The sequence below is a fragment of the Convolutriloba macropyga genome, chromosome 12 (assembly GCF_964194025.1).
Source record: "Convolutriloba macropyga chromosome 12, txConMacr16.3, whole genome shotgun sequence".
NCBI lineage: Eukaryota > Metazoa > Xenacoelomorpha > Acoela > Convolutidae > Convolutriloba > Convolutriloba macropyga.
Window position 1 is genome coordinate 441,218 of NC_134479.1, and position 20,512 is coordinate 461,729.

At 39.3% G+C, this 20,512-nt stretch overlaps 1 protein-coding gene across 2 annotated transcripts in view; it reads right to left on the reverse strand.

Annotated features, from left to right (window-relative positions):
- Positions 1 to 20,512, reverse strand: part of LOC142351238 (116 kDa U5 small nuclear ribonucleoprotein component-like) — a 664,445-nt gene that overhangs the window by 286,842 nt on the left and 357,091 nt on the right. The window contains exons 1-2 of one of the 2 annotated variants that reach the window (XM_075403380.1): positions 18,059 to 18,981; positions 17,119 to 17,316 (exon numbers count right to left, since the gene is read on the reverse strand). In XM_075403380.1, coding sequence (XP_075259495.1) covers positions 17,119 to 17,316; positions 18,059 to 18,095 — 235 coding nt within the window. In that variant the 5' untranslated portion in view covers positions 18,096 to 18,981. Of the gene's footprint in view, positions 1 to 17,118; positions 17,320 to 18,058; positions 18,982 to 20,512 lie in introns of those variants that run through there. The other variant, XM_075403381.1, reaches the window with a different exon arrangement.

The window sequence follows — 20,512 nt, forward strand, 5'->3', positions numbered from 1 at the left end:
AATAATAGTAATAAGCATAGCTGGCAGATTGCCAAAAAATTGCCGCAAAAGATTCGTAGATCGGCAGTCTAAAAAAACAGCAAAAAAGACAGACCAAAAAAATTCGTCTTTTCATTGAAGGCTGATCTGTTATATTTTGATTAAAAATCTGTATAAGTTATTGCTGCCTCTATTAGCTGCTCTCGAATAACCTTCATTTAGGGTGACACACACCCATTTGACCTTATCTCTTTGAATTAAAGTAAAAAAAATCAATTTCAAAGTGAGGAAGTCATTTTTGAGAGTGAGGTAAGTCAAGTGTGACCAAAAATTTAATCACGCGCATGAACGAAAAAACTCGCTCCACTAAGAGCAAAAAATTACGTCACACATGCAATTCAGTTGAAATTGCATGAACGAGTGAACAAAAAGTGGCTGTGACGTCATATGGTCGTAACAAAAATCATGACGACGAAATAAAAAAAACCAAGTGAAGGCCAATAATAGCCCCAATAATGAAATTTTCAGCCAATATAGTTTCGGCATCTGCAAGCAATTCTCCATGAACAAATGTGAGTGTCACAGTATTTGTTCCAGCGAGTTTGAAATAGTCGGCGTACCCATAGTCAATTGACCTGACACAGTCAGTAAGGTAAATGATGCATACTAAGAAAAGGGCCCAGTAACGAACCTTTGAGGCACTGAACTATGAACGCAGAGTTCAGCTGTGGTGACATTTCCTGTTCTTACCTTCTGGTGTCTGTTGTGAAGGTAACTGCATAGAAGACTGAGGCCCTCCTTCTGTATTGCAGGCGTGTACAAAAGCAAAACTTGGGCCTTAATCATTTTCCTTGTCAAAATAGCCTAACTGTTGTGATACCCTTATCAAATAGATGTCAAACTTGAGTGAATTGGGGTTTCATCAATTCTTCAAAAGCCGCCTTTAGACTTCATAGAGCTGGTGGTTGACTGATTAACCTTACAAACATAGTCCCAGGCAGTATCTGCAATTATGCAACCAGTGACTACCATCAGCTCTCTGATGCTTTAGACATTGCAGTTTAGCAAACGATTGATCAGAGTAATAAATTGATTGCAGCTAGTAACTAATCAAAGCATCCGCTTGTGTCAATTAGTTGCAGTCAATTTTTTGACAGTTGAAACAAACAAGAATACAAACAATCATTTGGATGTTATAATATTGACAGATTCACTTGACAATGGCAGTTGCTGTCCATAGAGGGCAAGCGAGATGTGGAAAAATGATTTTCACGATGTTGGCTCTCAACGCCGGACGCTCACACCTGGACCTGTGGACCTGAGCATCGCAAGACCAAACATCTTTGAAAGGTTGTATCGTTGATGAATTGAATTGGTATTTTCAATCAGAATTCATATTGTAGTATAAAAATTTTCTTAATTTCTTGTTTCGTCCTGCCCGGTTTCTCTGCTTAGGAGCACATGAGCATATTCAAACCCCGATGGATGTCAAGTTTGTCTGAGAGGCTTGTTTTGGGGACGTCACGATCAAGGTACTTGGATCCCAGAACCGTTCAGTCTAGTAATCACTCCTACAGGGGTGCCACCCTGAAAGAGCTGTTTGAACTCATCTCGCAATACCCCTAAAATAGTGTTATTATTGCCGGGTTGAATGGAAATCGAAGTACTCCCAAAAAGTTGGCTAATGATTGGCAGTGTCTCTTAGATATAATACATATGAAGTTCAATGCCTCAACTGTAATTGTGCCAAAAACCATTCTTTCAGTTAATCAACCCCATATCAATAAGTCATTTGCTCTAAAAAAAATGCTCTGCAATTTGTGCTTTTTAACTTTTATCATTGTTTAATCACCCTTAGTTTTGAAAATATTAATGACTTTACTTTTTTCTCCAGAGATGGTGTATATTTCTCATACTATGACAATCAGTCATATGCTCGAAGGCTTCATTACTTGATTTATACATTTGCTCCTAACTAAGTTTAGTTTCCTCTCCCGCAATGTCCAACGACCACGGATGCGCTCAACCGTTCTCATGATCAAAGTGAATGCAGTCATTTCAAAAAGCTTCTAAGGAAAGCGAGCGTTTGCTGCAACGCTTGCGGCTGGCTGAACGTAAGGTGCAGTGTTTTGAAACGCTCTGCTGACCGCCCTCCCGGGTTTCAATGTCCGCGATGTATTTCAAAAGCAGCACATGGTGATCGCTACGTTCCCGCCTCAGTACTGCCCACTGATCCCAAACCGAAAACCAAGATCATATCGCCCGGGATATTATCACCAAAGCATACAATTAACGGAAAAACTGTATGAGTTGCTTGAAAAGAATCACCCGACTCCCTCCCAAGTAAACCTCAAATACATAGTTGACGAAAAAGAAGTTCGAGTCAATCCCGTACCGCCCCGCACTTAGAAAACATAGGCACATCGGCAGTTAAAAACGCAGCCTTGAAAACACCTGGCAGGCACAGACAGACGCAAATGAGTGGACGAATTTTCACTTGTTTCAAGGAAGTTTCAGCAAACATAGCGAAAACGGTAGCCAAAATTGCTGTTCGTCTGGCAACTGAAAAAGTGTCTGAAAAATCTTTTGAAGCGTACAATGAATAGCAATCCCATGACTAACCCCCTTGAACAAAAACCCGGGTGTTTGACCTATTGGCGTATGAGAAGTTCTTCGTCGCCTCATAAGCAAATGCATCATCAAGCGTATAGAAAATAACCTACGCTTCTTTGGCGACAACACACAACTTTGCCTAGGCCGAAAGTGATAGATAGAACACGCAATTCACTCACTGCGCTCGCAATATGAGCAGCCTGAAAAACAAGCTGTTCTAATAGACGCAAAAAACGCCTCACCTGCCTCAACCGTAACTTGGTAGTTATAAATATCAAGAGAATTTGCCCCGTCTTGGGTGTTGTTGTTCAAAGCTCATATTTACCCCCGTCCGATTTATACATTGCTGTTAAAACACTGCAGTCGCTAGAGGGCACAACTCAAAGAGGACCCCATTGCTACGGCTAGGTATGGAGTAGCCACCCTTCCCTTGCTCAGGCTTGTCTATAACACGAACGTGACGCAAAAATGGTACGCAGACAACGACAGCGCAGTAGAACGATTAGAGGAATTACTCTTGTTCTTCAATGGCAGTTGCTGTCCATAGAGGGCAAGCGAGATGTGGAAAAATGATTTTCACGATGTTGGCTCTCAACGCCTGACGCTCACACCTGGACCTGTGGACCTGAGCATCGCAAGACCAAACATCTTTGAAAGGTTGTATCGTTGATGAATTGAATTGGTATTTTCAATCAGAATTCATATTGTAGTATAAAAATTTTCTTAATTTCTTGTTTCGTCCTGCCCGGTTTCTCTGCTTAGGAGCACATGAGCATATTCAAACCCCGATGGATGTCATGTTTGCCTGAGAGGCTTGTTTTGGGGACGTCACGATCAAGGTACTTGGATCCCAGAACCGTTCAGTCTAGTAATCACTCCTACAGGGGTGCCACCCTGAAAGAGCTGTTTGAACTCATCTCGCAATACCCCTAAAAAAGTGTTATTATTGCCGGGTTGAATGGAAATCGAAGTACTCCCAAAAAGTTGGCTAATGATTGGCAGTGTCTCTTAGATATAATACATATGAAGTTCAATGCCTCAACTGTAATTGTGCCAAAAACCATTCTTTCAGTTAATCAACCCCATATCAATAAGTCATTTGCTCTAAAAAAAATGCTCTGCAATTTGTGCTTTTTAACTTTTATCATTGTTTAATCACCCTTAGTTTTGAAAATATTAATGACTTTACTTTTTTCTCCAGAGATGGTGTATATTTCTCATACTATGACAATCAGTCATATGCTCGAAGGCTTCATTACTTGATTTATACATTTGCTCCTAGCTAAGTTTAGTTTCCTCTCCCGCAATGTCCAACGACCACGGATGCGCTCAACCGTTCTCATGATCAAAGTGAATGCAGTCATTTCAAAAAGCTTCTAAGGAAAGCGAGCGTTTGCTGCAACGCTTGCGGCTGGCTGAACGTAAGGTGCAGTGTTTTGAAACGCTCTGCTGACCGCCCTCCCGGGTTTCAATGTCCGCGATGTATTTCAAAAGCAGCACATGGTGATCGCTACGTTCCCGCCTCAGTACTGCCCACTGATCCCAAACCGAAAACCAAGATCATATCGCCCGGGATATTATCACCAAAGCATACAATTAACGGAAAAACTGTATGAGTTGCTTGAAAAGAATCACCCGACTCCCTCCCAAGTAAACCTCAAATACATAGTTGACGAAAAAGAAGTTCGAGTCAATCCCGTACCGCCCCGCACTTAGAAAACATAGGCACATCGGCAGTTAAAAACGCAGCCTTGAAAACACCTGGCAGGCACAGACAGACGCAAATGAGTGGACGAATTTTCACTTGTTTCAAGGAAGTTTCAGCAAACATAGCGAAAACGGTAGCCAAAATTGCTGTTCGTCTGGCAACTGAAAAAGTGTCTGAAAAATCTTTTGAAGCGTACAATGAATAGCAATCCCATGACTAACCCCCTTGAACAAAAACCCGGGTGTTTGACCTATTGGCGTATGAGAAGTTCTTCGTCGCCTCATAAGCAAATGCATCATCAAGCGTATAGAAAATAACCTACGCTTCTTTGGCGACAACACACAACTTTGCCTAGGCCGAAAGTGATAGATAGAACACGCAATTCACTCACTGCGCTCGCAATATGAGCAGCCTGAAAAACAAGCTGTTCTAATAGACGCAAAAAACGCCTCACCTGCCTCAACCGTAACTTGGTAGTTATAAATATCAAGAGAATTTGCCCCGTCTTGAGTGTTGTTGTTCAAAGCTCATATTTACCCCCGTCCGATTTATACATTGCTGTTAAAACACTGCAGTCGCTAGAGGGCACAACTCAAAGAGGACCCCATTGCTACGGCTAGGTATGGAGTAGCCACCCTTCCCTTGCTCAGGCTTGTCTATAACACGAACGTGACGCAAAAATGGTACGCAGACAACGACAGCGCAGTAGAACGATTAGAGGAATTACTCTTGTTCTTCAAACAACTCACAGAACATGGTAGCTATTTTGGCAATACCGTGAACGCTCCGAAGTGTCAATAGTAAAAGAGGCTTCGAAGATCAAATCTGTCAGCTTGTTTGAGGGGACGGCAGTTGAAATTGTTGACGGCTGCCGCGTTCTAAGATCTGTAATAGGCAATGAAAAATCCTATGAGAACTCTCAAACCACAGTGGGAAAGTATTCCAATTTGTTGAAAACATTGGGGCAGGTAGCATAAACATCCCCTCAAAACGCTTACGCAGGCCTCACATCCTACCGTCGTTTTTTGACTCTCCGAAGTCTCAATCCACACGGCGATTGTATGCACTACCAACCCGGGAGGGCGGACCTAACACAAAAGATACAATAGATTATGAAACGGAGTACGGCGATGCTGACCGCATGCGCACCTCTTGAAGCTGAGGATCGAGCAAAAACTCTTTTCGCCCAAGAACGCCTAACGTACGACCAACGAACCGCCTGAAAAAAATTCGATCGCGTAAGAAGGATCTTATGGAAAGCCTTCAGACCGAGCAACGCCATCTAATAGAAACGGCTTCGGAAAAAGGAGCTTCGAACTGGCTCACAGCTACCACTTAAACGTTACGGTTTTACACTATCGAAGTCCGAATTTAGAGACGGGCATTGAATAAGATATAACATCGAAGCCAAAAATACGACAACTAAATGCCAATGTGGTGAAACGTTCACTTTATCACATGCCCTCCAATGTACGAACCGTGGGTATAATAATAACAATAATAAGAATAATAATAATAATAATAATAATAATAATAATAATAATAATAATAATAATAATAATAATAATAATAATAGTAATAATAATAATAGTAATAATAAGTAATAATAAAAATAGCCGCAAAAGATTCGTAGATCGGCAGTCTAAAAAAAACAGCAAAAAAGACAGACCAAAAAAATTCGTCTTTTCATTGAAGGCTGATCTGTTATATTTTGATTAAAAATCTGTATAAGTTATTGCTGCCTCTATTAGCTGCTCTCGAATAACCTTCATTTAGAGTGACACACACCCATTTGACCTTATCTCTTTGAATTAAAGTAAAAAAAATCAATTTCAAAGTGAGGAAGTCATTTTTGAGAGTGAGGTAAGTCAAGTGTGACCAAAAATTTAATCACGCGCATGAACGAAAAAACTCGCTCCACTAAGAGCAAAAAATGACGTCACACATGCAATTCAGTTGAAATTGCATGAACGAGTGAACAAAAAGTGGCTGTGACGTCATATGGTCGTAACAAAAATCATGACGACGAAATAAAAAAAACCAAGTGAAGGCCAATAATAGCCCCAATAATGAAATTTTCAGCCAATATAGTTTCGGCATCTGCAAGCAATTCTCCATGAACAAAGGTTTTCGCGGAAGTTTTTAGTGAAGTATTGCCAGAATATTCGGAGTAACGATGGTTTCAGCCCAATAGGTCTTGTAATGTTAATAGTTGTACGAAATGATAATAGTCGACTTGGGCGAGTAAGAAATTCGTTGTGGGATGACTCAAATCGCGGTTTTCTGCAACTCTATTTTCTCGTCTGGGTCCGTCCTTCAAAGATATGGAGTCCTCCCAACAGCGACCGTATGCTCCATTGCATATCTCAATCAATGTGAGAACGTCTAGCACTTGAGGGGTAAGGTGGAATTGGGAGCACCTCCAGAAAGACAAGCGCTCTTTGTAGTCACTGATGTTTGGCAGATTCCACTTCGTCGCGCAAAGCTGGAGCAGTCCTAACTTCCTCGTGTCACCTCTTGAAGTGTACCAACAGGGCGATGCGTAGCTGATGACAGCGACGACTGTGCTTTTGTAAAGGTTGAGCTTCGCACTAACTCTCAGCTTGGTGGAGACGTACCTCTTAAGCAGATCGAGGGATCCGTATGCCTTGCCAAGCCTTCTTGATATGGTTCTGACCACGACAGATTTGATGAAACTATGCGGCCCAAGTCCCGGTGACTATTCACCGCGCCGATTTACTCGATGCAGAGCTTGTATTCGGGTTGCAGCCCCGCGAGTGTCACTATATTGGTTTTACTTGGGTGAAACTCCATTTTGTTGGCTAGTGACCAATTCCTCAGGTTCGCCAGGGATTGTTGAAGGAACGCCCCGCTTGCTATTATCATTACTGCGGAAGCTAAAAAAGCGGGAAGAGCAAGTAGTTGCGCAGAAAAAACACCTAAACCACTCTGTGAGGGCGGAACGGAAGAGCTGACTGAGTGAACAGAGTATCAGTGAAACACATTTGATATTTTGCTTAGAGCTCTTTTCAAGATATCATCATACTGTTTCAGTAAAGTCTTCAGAAAGACTAAGCGCTCTTTGTAGTCAATGATGGTTGGCAGATTCCACTTCGTCGCGCAAAGCTGGAGCAGTTCTAACTTCCTCGTGTCGCCTCTTGAAGCGTACCAACAGGGCGACGCCTAGCTGATGACAGCGACGACTGTGCTTTTGTAAAAGTTGAGCTTTGCACTAACTCTTAGCTTGGTGGAGACGTACCTCTTAAGCAGATTGAGGGATCCGTATGCCTTGCCAAGCCTTCTGGATATGTGTTCTGACCATGACAGATTTGTTGAAACTATGAGGCCCAAGTCCCGGTGACTATTCACCGCGCCGATTTACTCGATGCAGAGCTTGTATTCGGGTTGCAGCCCCGCGAGTGTCACTATATTGGTTTTACTTGGGTGAAACTCCATTTTGTTGGCTAGTGACCAATTCCTCAGGTTCGCCAGGGATTGTTGAAGGAACGCCCCGCTTGCTATTATCATTACTGCGGAAGCTAAAAAAGCGGGAAGAGCAAGTAGTTGCGCAGAAGAAACACCTAAACCACTCTGTGAGGACGGAAGAGCTGACTGAGTGAACAGAGTATCAGTGAAACATATTTGATTCTTTGCTTAGTTTTTATTCTTACATCTCATCATACTGTTTCAGTAAGTTTTCTTTGGCAAAACAGGTAGTTGTTCTCAAAAAAATAACAATTTGGGCATGCTAAAACAGTTTCGCAGAAGATAAAAACCATAATGTGCGTTTAGAGCACATATCGCTGAGAAATTACCTTTCCTCTCAATGAACATCCCTTGAACAGATTTCGCCTTTGTGGAATAGTTGCAAATCCAATTTTAAATTCTAATTAACTTTTCCTATATTGTATCTCTTCTAAAAAAACTTCGTAGAAGCGTACAAATATCATGAGTCGTTGAAGTGGCTCAAGTATGAGCAACTAATACTTGACGTCGAGAAGAGTTACTTCGTTCCGATCGTGTTTTCCTGCATGGCGTCCGCAGGACCGTCCACAGCGCGCACTAAAACAGCTAGCTAGCAAAAATGCTGAAAAGAAAAACGAATCAGACTCAAATAAGACAACGAGGTCCGAGACACCTTTGCTTAGATCATGCAAGACGTTTCATATGATGTAGAGGTTGAGCCGACTCTTCAGTTGGTTCAAGGCAAGTCCTTTATACACAAAACTACTAGCACTGATGAAAACGCGAGACTAGACATTAAAGCGAATGGTCTATGGGGGTCCACGTTCAGCCGTTGTTTCTTCGAAGTAAAAATCTTTGACCCATTTGCCAAGTCATGCCCGAAAAACTCCGTAGAAGCGTACAAATATCATGAGTCGTTGAAGTGCCTCAAGTATGAGCAACGAATACTTGACGTCGAGAAGAGTTAATTCGTTTCTCTCCTGTTTTCTTGCATGGGGGCCGCAGGACCGTCCGCAACGCGTACTATAAAACAACTAGTTATTAAAATTGCTGAAAGACGAATTATACTCGGTCTCAATAACGTACATACGCACGAGAATAAGTTTTACTCTTCTGCGCAGAGCTATCATATGCCTCAGAGGCTGCCGTGGTTCCAAACGGCCAACTAACATTGATAGTTCTTGCAGTGCCAGAACGCGGGAGGGGACACTATATTCATAACAAATTAACTCATATGACGCAGCTCTAAAAGAGCTATAGTGCCTCTTTTCTGCTGCACGATGATATGAGCATGTAATTTTGCGGTAAATTTACATACGATCTTGTGATGTTTAATAGTGGGGGCTCGCTGTTCCGTCCATTGGGTGGATCACACCCCCTTTTAATTCCTCCTTGTCAAAATACGGATAGTGACTCTTGCACTCACATATAAATCTAATTTGATCGAAACTATATGAAGGTTGCCCAAGTTAGAGAGTCATGTCGCTGTTACTTTGCTGGGATAGAACTTTATTCGGAATCTCATTTTTCTTGTCCCAAAAAATTAAGTGTTCACTCAATATTTTTCGCTTGCAAAATTGTATTAGCCTTATTTTTTATGAATGTCATGAATTTATTGTATTTCAGCTTCATTTGATAGATAATTAAGCCTAGCATATGGATGAGCAAAACATAATGAACCAACGCATGCTAGCGAGTCTCCTTGTTATAGTATTATAATTAATTCTTTGAATGGAAATACGACTAGCGGTAAAAGATCACCTAGCCCCTTTTGGTTTGCTTTGTCGGACCTATTCTGTTCCCCCGGACTTTTTTATGCCCCCCAGTTACAAATTATATGTTGCTATATGGCACGTTACTATATAAATAGCACGTGATCTTGGGGGACGCTCCAACAAAAACTCAAGCGAATTTTTTCTCGAAGAGTTGACATCAGAAATTTCAGGCGCATTTTCAATAACAATGTAATACTATTTGGAGACTATAACATCAATTTTTTCAATCAAGGAGAAGAGTTATTGACAGAATTTGCTTGCAACAATGGGCTTGAGATAGTACATAAAAATACTCCAACCTGGACAAATGGAAATTAGGAAACACTGATTGATCACTGTTATCGAGCAGTTATTGATACAAAAGTTTTTGATACAACTGTTATCGAGCAGTTATTTGGAAGTGATCATTTTACACAAGTTTTCCTTTCGTCATTGGACATTGATTATGAAAACAACAAAACGCAGTTTTTTTTTACCGGTATACTAGCAAATTTACTAGAGCTAATCTTAACAAAAAAATTGCATCAGCGGATTGGAGTCCCATGTATCAACAAAACAAAACAAACTCAACTTTTGAAAAATTTTCATATATGTTTGAAAATATTCTGAATAAAAAAGCTCCCATTAAAATAGGAGAGCCTTCGTCAAAATCAACAAAAAAGAAATGGTCATCCAGAGAAATTTTAAATCTTATCAACGAAAAGCGCAGGCTTTTCAATATTTGGAAGGAAAAAGCAGACATTGACAAATAAAACTCATACAAAAGAATAAGAAACCATACAAACAGACTACCTAGAAGAGCGACTCACAATTATTCACAGAAATTGTTCGAATTTCTTCCCAATTCAAAACAACAGTGGAAATACATTAAAACAAAAATAAAACAAGAGGATAAAAATAGCGAAATTTCTAGAATTCGGTTCAACCAAGATAATTTAAAATTCAAAAAAGAAATCGCTAACACAATTAATATTTCTTTTTCTAAATTAGGTTGAGCAAGACAGAAAAGGTTGAGCTACCGGACTCAGCTTTTGACAAAACTGTTTCCCTTCAGACATATAACGAGAAAAGAACTGTTTACTGTAATTGATCAATTACCAAAAAACAAAGCAGCGGGTCCTTGATTACTTACTACATGGTCCTTCAAGTGTAGCAAAATGTCTATTGTAACACATCTACAGTTTGCAATAAACGAAAGCATATCAAAAAAATATTTTTCCCGACGTACTTAAAAAAGCATATAATAATAATAATAAAAAAGAATTTAGGCATAAATCCAAGGGTTATACATGTAACTCCATATTACAAAAAAGTGATCCACTGGAAGCAGAAAACTACAGGCCAATTTCAGTTACACCGACTCTTTGCAAAAATCTTTGAAAGACTTTTGCTTCAACAAATGCTAGAACATGTTGAAAAGTATGAAATAATCAATAAAAATCAATTTGGGTTTCTGAAAAGAAAATCTTTGAATGAAACAGTAATATCGTTGACAGAATCAGTGAACAGTTTGTTAGAAGAAAACGAAACCGTTGTTAGTATATTCTTGGATTTAGCCAAAAACAAGTTGTCGTTATTTAGGTATAATGATTGATATCAATCTAAATTTTGACATTCAGATAAACAAAACTTTAACAAAAATGGCAAATGCTATTAGGTCAATTTACTTAGTAAGACATTTTCTGGCACTAAAAGCAAGAATCGGTCTGTTTAAATCATTTGTTTTGTCCCATCTCAATTTCAGTACAATTTTTTTTGATCATAGTCGGTTATGTCACTGTAGAGAGTTAATAGACAAATAAATTGGAGAATAAAGGTTTGCCACCTCCGCAAAAAGTGGGACAGTGCAAGAGATCTATTGTTGAAAGACAAAAATTTACCAGCAGAGCTTTTCATTAAAAAAGTTTGTCTTCTTAAATTTTTTGACCTCCTCTCACAATACTAAGAGAGCAGTCGAGAAAACAAAAACTTTCAGGATTTTCGAAAAGTACGAATTGACCAAAAACCCCAGAACTGTCCAGTTATTTCCAAAGAATAAGTGCCAATCCAAATGGAGTGACAGGTCATTGATCAGAAATTTTTCTAGGAAGGAATAATTTGCCAATTGAAATTATTATTATTATGGCTTTGTGACCATTTCACGGCGAGTATAAGTCCCGGATTTATAACATAGAATTTGCACGACAGTTCTGGCACAGGCACAAAAAGATCCAACTACAGAAATTATTCTCAGTGCAGTTTTCATTGAAAAATTTCCATATTAATTCTAGAATTCTTCCTTTCAAATTATTGTTGTCGAAGAAGTTAATATTCCTTTGGATGATGTCCACCCGAAATCCAGTTCTATACCAGAAAATGAGTCTCTGCGCTTCGTATCGAATCTCTGGCCGCATAAACCTAGATCTTCTTCCGGCCCATTGAATAACATAATAGTTGCGCAAGTCAACATCGTACTTTCCTGACACTATGCTGCTAAAAAGTAGAAGATCTTTTAGGACTTTAGAGTGGTGGCAGTATATTGCTTTGAACAATAGCTTCTTTGTAACAATTTCTGTTTGTCATCCATTTCATGACCTTTTATTAAGCCGCTCTAAAATTTCATACTCGTTTCGTTTTAGCTCCCAGCATTCAGATGCAAACATTAATGTCGGGCTTAAAATAGCTCTATATAAGTGAACCTTAATTTTCGTGTAAATTCTGCAGCTGGTGTTCCTTCGAATGAGATAAAACGCCTTCATTGCTTTCGCTATTCTATTCCGCACATTTTCTTTCCAATTTAGGGTGTCGACTATAGTTAGCCCAAGATCGCTAACGGCCCTCTTCTCTTGGATCAAATTATTTTCTAGAGAGAGTACAACCTCCTCGACACGACTCCCGAAAGCAAATTGTGTAAAAGAGCACTTTTTGTAATTGAAAAGGAGGCAGTTTTGGACACTCCAGTTGTGGAGATTGTTTAGATCAACTTGCAGCTTGTCTAGACTGTCACTTTTGGAACAATGGATTAGTTTTAAATCATCTGCAAACAAGAGTGCCAGAGACCAAAAGAATACATTTGGCAGGTCGTTGATGTAGATCAGGAAAAGGATAGGTCCCAGTACAGAGCCTTGAGGAACTCCGCAAGAGACCAGACGTTTCTCAGATTGGTAGCCGTCGACATTTACGCTTTGTGTTCTGCCAGCCAGATAATCTTTAATAAGTAAAAAGAGACTTCGTCGTATATTCATCCTTGCTAACTTCTTCATCAAAACTGAATGCTTTATTTTGCCAAAAGCCTTAGAGAAATCAAACAGCAGTAGGAAACAGAAGTCTTCTGATGCACTAAGATTTTCAAAGATATTGGACAGACTCAAGCTGCAGAATTACAGACCTCCGCGGTACAAAACCAAATTGACAGGATGTAATGCTCTTCAACAAATGTTCTGAGAAAAACTTCGAGACTAACTTCTCAAAAACTTTGGATATGATCTTTAGCAGTGCGACAGGTCTATAATTTTTCACTTCACTTTTATTACCATCTTTGAAGATTGGTGAGACCAAACCATGCTTCCATGAACCGGGAACACTGTAACCTTCCAATATAGTTGAACAGACTTTTAATCGATTTGGAAACAGTTTTTGCACTTTTCTTGAGCAGAATTGGGGGAATGCCATCTGCGCCTCTACTTTTTGTGACAATCAGCATTTCCAGCATCTTCTCAGTAAAGTTTATTTTCTGTCCACTAGCTTCGAGAAACGGTGGAGCATCAATCTGTGAGAATATGATGAGAAATACGTGTTGAATAATTCTGCTTTTTCTTTGCTGTTTTGTGCAACGGAATTCCAGTCAAGATGTACAATTTTTGGTGGGAATTTCTCTTTTTGGAAACTTTTCAAATATTTGAATATTCTAGATCTGTTTCTGCTTGAAATTGGTTCTTCTTCGTATTCTTGTTGGTCTCTTTCTTGCAGGTTAGCACAATGCTTTTCTAGTTCTATTAAATGGTTGGCTAGGTAAGGCGAGAAATTCACGCAACGTTCCGATTTACGTCTTAGAGTCCTGAATTTGTTTAATTTGTGCGATGTTTCAGATGATACCCACGGCGGAAGTTCTTGTCTCCGTCAAGTTCTTCTAGGCGTAGTTTTTTCTATCAGATGAACGATCCATTCGTACCACAAATCTGTGTTTTTATCTATGCTACTGTAAAAGTAGAGATTTTTTGCAATGAGCTCATTTAGGTAACCAAAATCACAATTGCAATAGCTATAGTATACTTCTTGTTTCTTTTGAGGCTCTCTTGATGTACCAGTTATTTCGATTTATATCGGAAAATGGTCAGAGTAGTCTTCTAAATCGTCTAATCTATTGATTGAAGTTATCAAACCTTCATCATTGGCTAGGGTTAAGTCTAAACAGGATGACTTGGTGGTGTTGAAACTAACTACCCTAACTACATTATATTGAGATAGGAGCAGTTCTGAGCTCTTGATGTCGCTTCGCTTGTAAGCCATGTTTAGGTTAGTAGTAACAAATCAAATGAGTGTTTCAAGACAAAATCAACTAGTTTAAGTCGCTTTTGTAGATTAAGTAAGCTTCTAAATTTTAGTAGGAGAGGCTTGAGCGAGCCCCTTAGTCAGAAATCGTCATTTTCAGATTCAGTCATTTTCAGATTTCAGAGGTATGTATTTTCTTTTCCTACGCTGGACTTCAAGTCTTGAGGCAGGTCCCCTAATGAAATACATGTAGCGCTCTGCATTTTGGCCGTCCTTTTCGCGTTCCTCAGATAGCTTCAATTTTATGAGCTCTCTCGTTTCTTTAGAGTAGTCATGGGAGACGCCTATTCCTCTTTAGGAAGGATCTGCAGTTTTCAAGTTTTTAAGGGATTTGAAGACTTCTTTCTCTCAGTTCTGTCTCTCAGGACAATTTTCAGAGGTCTATTTCTTTTCATTTGATCTGTTGGCGAGGGAGGTTCGCCCAACATTATAGCTTTCTGTATTTCAGGCATATTGCAGCTTAGACCGTTTATACAAAAATCTGAGAAAAACTCGATGTCGTCTTTTTGTCTATTCTCCGGGCTATCCTTTGTGCTTTCCGGTACTCTAAAAGGTACGATGTTTTGTTCCCGCTTTTCAATCTCAATTTTTCTTTCTCTTGCTGCTCTAGAGTTTCTCGCATTATACATCCAAAATTTGGAGTGTGGTAAGTTGGTTTAGCCAATGCTGGCATCTCTTGGTTCTCAATTAGCTTATCCAATTTTGCCTCGAAGTTATTCTGGAGAAGTTTTAATTTGATCTCAATCTCTTTTTAAATTGTTTTCGGCAGACCCTGTATTGTAGCACTTTTATCATTTTTTTCTCAATTTGTGTTACTTTTGAATGAATGAAGTTTTGATCAGTTCCTTTCAATTTGCTTTTTGCACTTTCTTGACAATTTTTGCATAACCAAATTAAACCACTTTGCTTTGTTAGCGAACTTAAAATACTGGCAGCTATACCAGAACACATTCCTGAATGGTACCATGTGCCGCAGGCAAAACACGAAAGACATGAGTCCTTACATTCGCTTTTACATTCTCCGCATGGATACTTGGTAGATTGATTTCTAGAGCGTGTGCCTTCAGGAATTGTCGCAAGTACAAATGCTCAAACCTCGCCTCCCCACCAAAAAAGGATCTAGAAGGCTCAGTATGAACACAGAGTACTTACTTAAGATGCCTGTTGTTTCCTTTTCTGTCGTTGCTTCTTTGAGGGCTTGTTCTTTTTGGGTATCTGCCTAAGCTTTTAGAATTGCTTGGGACCGAAATTGTCTAGTTCAGCTCTTTTCCAAACCACAAACAGTAGAGGAGCTTCCGATTTGACTGACGGATGGAGTTGACTTAAATCGTTAATTAACGTGGCGTTCTTTCTATTTCGGTGTGATATGAGCTGCTTGAATGCTTCGATAACTACGATTCCAGTTGACCTCAATTGGCGGAGAGCCCGAGGAGCTCCAAAACGTTGAATATATACAATGCCTTTGATACGGTTTTGTACTTTTGGAGAATTGATAATAATTCTGATATGGGACAGGCATCTGTTTTCTTGTGAGGTGTTAGCGTATTATTGATAACGTCGTGCAAAATCACTAACTTTTTTCTTCTTTCAAGGGCACCTCCTGCGTCTAGTTAGGATTGCAAAACTTTGTGTTTGATTGTGTTTCTTGTATTGAAGCTCAAACCACCAAGATAATAGAAGCTTCCGAATAGTGGCCTCTTCTGTTGATATGGGAGTCCTTGAATCGTATTTCTCAGTGAACTTGCACCAATGATATAAACCATTTCATGAACATACAATGCCGGCTACTGAAATCCTCTCTGATAAGAGGCTGCCCAATTCCAGTTGTTCGGACTTTCAATCAATTCACTGAAACTATTTAACAAGTTTATCACAATAAGATTATCACAACAATTTAAATCCGAAAAGAGAAAACCAAAAATAAATTTAAGGAAAAACTAAGCAGCGAAATGGTCAAACTGCCTAAATGTGTTCCAATATCCGGCAACGATTGATGTAGGTCGGAACATATGCGATGATGAGTAGCACTTAGCCGGATGCTGCACTCCAAGCTGTTCACCTCCAGACAGTGTAAAGACGGCCCAGTCACAAAAATAACTAACAAGTGGAGAGGAAAGCACCTATATATAAATATATAGCACACATAGGGAATTGGTAAGGGAGGATTAAAATAAAAATACGATATCAAGGAATAAGCAAAGGAATAAAGTTAAGCAGCCAAACACTCAGTGCAGCCTTCCCTCCTCCACGACGGCGCTAATCGAAGTCTCACTGAGAACACGAGGCTTGAGGGCACGACATTGCCTCCAGTAGATAGACAAGTAAGAGGCTTTAGGAATTTTTTCTACTGAAGTATAAAGACCAAACTATTCATATATTTACGAGGCGATTTTGAAAATGTAAATATTTAACCAAACGTTTTTGTTGTGGTTATAACTTTAAACTTACAATTTTGAAGATAAATAAAAAAACAGCTGGCAGATTGCCAGAAAATAGCCGCAATGGATTCGTAGATCGGCAGTCTAAAAAAACAGTAAAAAAGACAGACCAAAAAAAATCGTCTTTTAATTGAAGGCTGATCTGTTATATTTTGATTAAAAATCTGTATAAAGTTATTGCTGCCTCTATTAGCTGATCTCAAATAACCTTCATTTAGAGTGACACACACCCATTTGACCTTATCTCTTTGAATTAAAGTAAATAAAGTCAATTTCAAATTGAGGAAGACATTTTTGAGAGTGAGGTAAGTCAAGTGTGACCAAAAATTTAATCACGCGCATGAACAAAAAAACTCGCTCAACTAAGAGCGAAAAATGACGTCACACATGCAATTCAGTTGAAATTGCATGAACGAATGAACAAAAAGTGGCTGTGACGCCATATGGTCGTAACAAAAATCATGACGACGAAATAAAAAAAAAACCAAGAGAAGGCCAATAATAGCCCCAGCTATCGCTGTGCGGCTATTAAAAGATAAAAGCCCACTAAGCTCGGGGGGGACAGTATATATCCACTTCTTCTGAATAAATCTAAAACAAGAGATCTAACCTGCATCTGATGATCCCACTGTCTCCTCCACACCGTCTTCATCTACTGTATCAGCATTCAATGATCGTCCAACAGCTTCAGGGCTATCGAAATTCTGATGATCAGCATCTGAAAGCACGTCGCTATCCGAATCACTGTCAATATCCGGTCCAATGTAGTTACCAAATTCGTCATACAAATCCGAATCCATTTCACTGCCTAAAAACTTCATTTAATTAAGATGTGACGGATCAATTGGCGGTTAAAATCTTAAATTTGCCCTCTGCCTTGTGCAGCAGCTGTCTTTCACCTAACAAACGTTGCTAATTAAGCGAGTGGTAAGACTAGGTATTCAATTCAAATTCCACAGTGGGTAACTGAAGAGAGAGCAATCTCAATGCAACCATGGTTGCGGACAGCAGTAAGGGGAAAGCGCAGACTTCTGTGGGCGGGATAAATTAGTATCCCCACGTCGATGAAATTGTTAAATCTAACCCTAAGATCTTGAAACAATTGACAAAATACTGAACTAATAATGGGTATTTTGCCGTTTATGCACCCCAAGCTTAGTGGGCGCATATTATTTGCACACCCTCCCCCCGACGCACGTGCCATATTTTGACAATGATTTACCATGTAATGACACGTGCTCTGTAGCTGGGGGAGCATAACCTACTGGAGGCACAAACGGATAAGATCCAAGATTTAGGCTAATTGTTGTAATGAGTTTTGCCTAATTGTTGTGACAAACTTTTTTTAAAAAAGTAAATTAAGAAATGCCCCTCCCCAGCACACTGTGCATATTGACTGCTCCGGGGCCCTCCCAGCACTACGTCTTCATAAAGCATTTTGTATTGTATAAATCTATCAATAACATGATAATATAAATATCAGCTGAGAAAGTAAAACAAAGCATTAGAAAACAAACAACTAATAACGAAAATAGATGAATCAAACTAACAGCCTCCCTTCTCCAACCACAGCTCCCATCGAAGCATCAACAATTTTGCGCCGCCTAAGCGTCCTTGACCCAGGATTGCAGAGGATGGAACTCCTTTGTTGTTGTTGTTGTTGTTGTTGGGGATTTACAGTTTTCACTGAGGGGATTTTCGTCCCAGTCGTCGTCTTAGAAAATTGTCCTATTATTTCTGCAGATCTGACAGTCACAGCATAGATGCCAGCAACAGATGTTATTTTCGTCGAATCGCTCGTTTACAAACTTCCACATGAAATTTAAAACTCGATTTCTAAGGCCTTTTTTCGTATTAAATTCAATGTATTTTTCTATTCGATTTGCTAGTCTGCATGTACGGAAAAAGAAATCATTTCTAGCCTTTTCAGTTCTGGTTTTCGGGAGCTTGAATAATTCATTTGTTCTCCCTTTTTCTGAATTTTGTTTCAGCATTGGTAAAAAGCTATCGTCTTCTGTCAATTTCGATAAAAGTAGAATGTCATTTAGTTGCATGAACATTGGTAGTGGTAGTATGTTAAGAAGTCTCAGTTGATTTGGATACGGCATGACTTTTTGTCCAAGGATCCATTTGACTACTTTCTTTTGAAATCTTTTAAGCTGTTGTATTAAATAGTTTCATATTGGTTATGCTCTAAACAATGACACGACAGTCAAACCCTTGCAAGTGCAGTGTGTGTAAACGGAACATCAAAGACAATGATAAATCGGCAATATCATGCGAGAAGTGTGAGCTTTGGTTCCATGGTCCATGTGTATCTCTATCAGTTGACGATGTGGACTGGCTTGGAGCAAGGAAAAACTGCAAATGGATTTGTCATACCTGTGATAGTGATCAGCTCTTCCCATCCGAAGCTAAGTTGACAAAGACTTTAGATGAGAATAAAATTGCTGACAAAGCTGCTGTTGCCTTATCTGCTAAAATCGGTGCTGAAATACCAAAAATTATTGAGCTAGCATTGCCTAATCATATCATGGACAATTTCGAAAAAGTTTTCAACGAGACTGCCATCTTTTCGTGATGCTGTTCTAACGAATAAGAAAATTAAGGGGCACAAAACGGCTAATGAGCCAATGCAGTTTCTGATTAACGGTCTGCCCGAAAATGCAAATTCTTATAACAAACTTATAGAGTCTGACACGAAGCTTCTTGACGAGGTTATCACTTTTATGGGTCTGAAATCAGACGGAAATATTGTGCAAGCAAGACGCCTTGGAAAGTTCAAAAACCCTGCTAACAATGAAAGACGCCTTTATAGACCTATTCTGATTACAACAAACAGTCCACATTTCATGGAAGATTGTTTTGCACGCAGCCATTATCTAAAAGATTTTCGCATTCCAGTGTATATCAAAAGGTTTTTGACGCAATCCGATCGAGAATTGGAAAAGAAGATTCTGTCAAAGAGATTTCAGATGATCGGTGAAGGCATAAGTAAAAAGGATTTTCGAATCAGAAATTTATAACTTTTCTACCAGGGAAACCTGGTGAACTTGAATGAATCGGTAAATTGACTAACAACGAATGCTAATTGTCTACTTGTAAATTGCCAATATATCAATTGTCTTGAAAAACGATTAAAATTGCTGAAATTAGTGCAGGTGGAAAAAATTAGCTTAATATTTCTTACAGAAACTTGGCTCGATAACCAGATCACAGATTCTGAAATATTTCCTGGTGGATCACACACTGTTATTTCACTATTAGACAGAAAAAAAGGTGGACATGGCGGAGTTTTAATGGCAGCATCGTCTGCTATGTCCCATTTAGTATTTGATTTATCAGAAGACAGTTACCCCTTTTCAGCTGCTTGTGCAGTTATCCAAATAGAAAAAGCTGTGTTCTTTATTGTAGTGTACAGACCGCCACCGTCTTCGAAATTCTTCTTTAGCAATCATATTTTGATGGAATCGATTTCATTTTATATCAACAATTTTAATACATTCTGCCTTAAACGTGGTTTGAATTCGAATTTCGAGCTCTATGTTGTAGGTGATTTTAACATGCCCAAGGTAGCTTGGGCATGTCTCTCCTCGTATAGTTCTTCAGATAATGTTTTATTGGATTTTTTCACGGACTTAGGTCTAAATCAAATAATTATTGAGGCTACGCACATTCGTGGGAACTGCCTAGATCTCATTTTCACTTCTCTAGAGTCAATTCCATTCCATCTCCCAAAAGAGCCTTTCTCAGATCACTTTCCAATAATTTTCCAAGTTCCACTCATCAATAATTACAGAAGTATACGCATCTCTACTTACTCGAAATCATCTTTTAGTTTTCAAGCGTTTAAACAAGAGCTTTTTTCGCTGTACGAACTTCCAACTTTCCAAATTAAAGCCTCTGATTTCTTTTCATTATGGTACTATGAGCTGAAAAAAGCGTTCTCGGTTTCGATAGCTAAGAAACGCCGAAAGCGTGTATCAGCTCCGTTTTTCTACTCT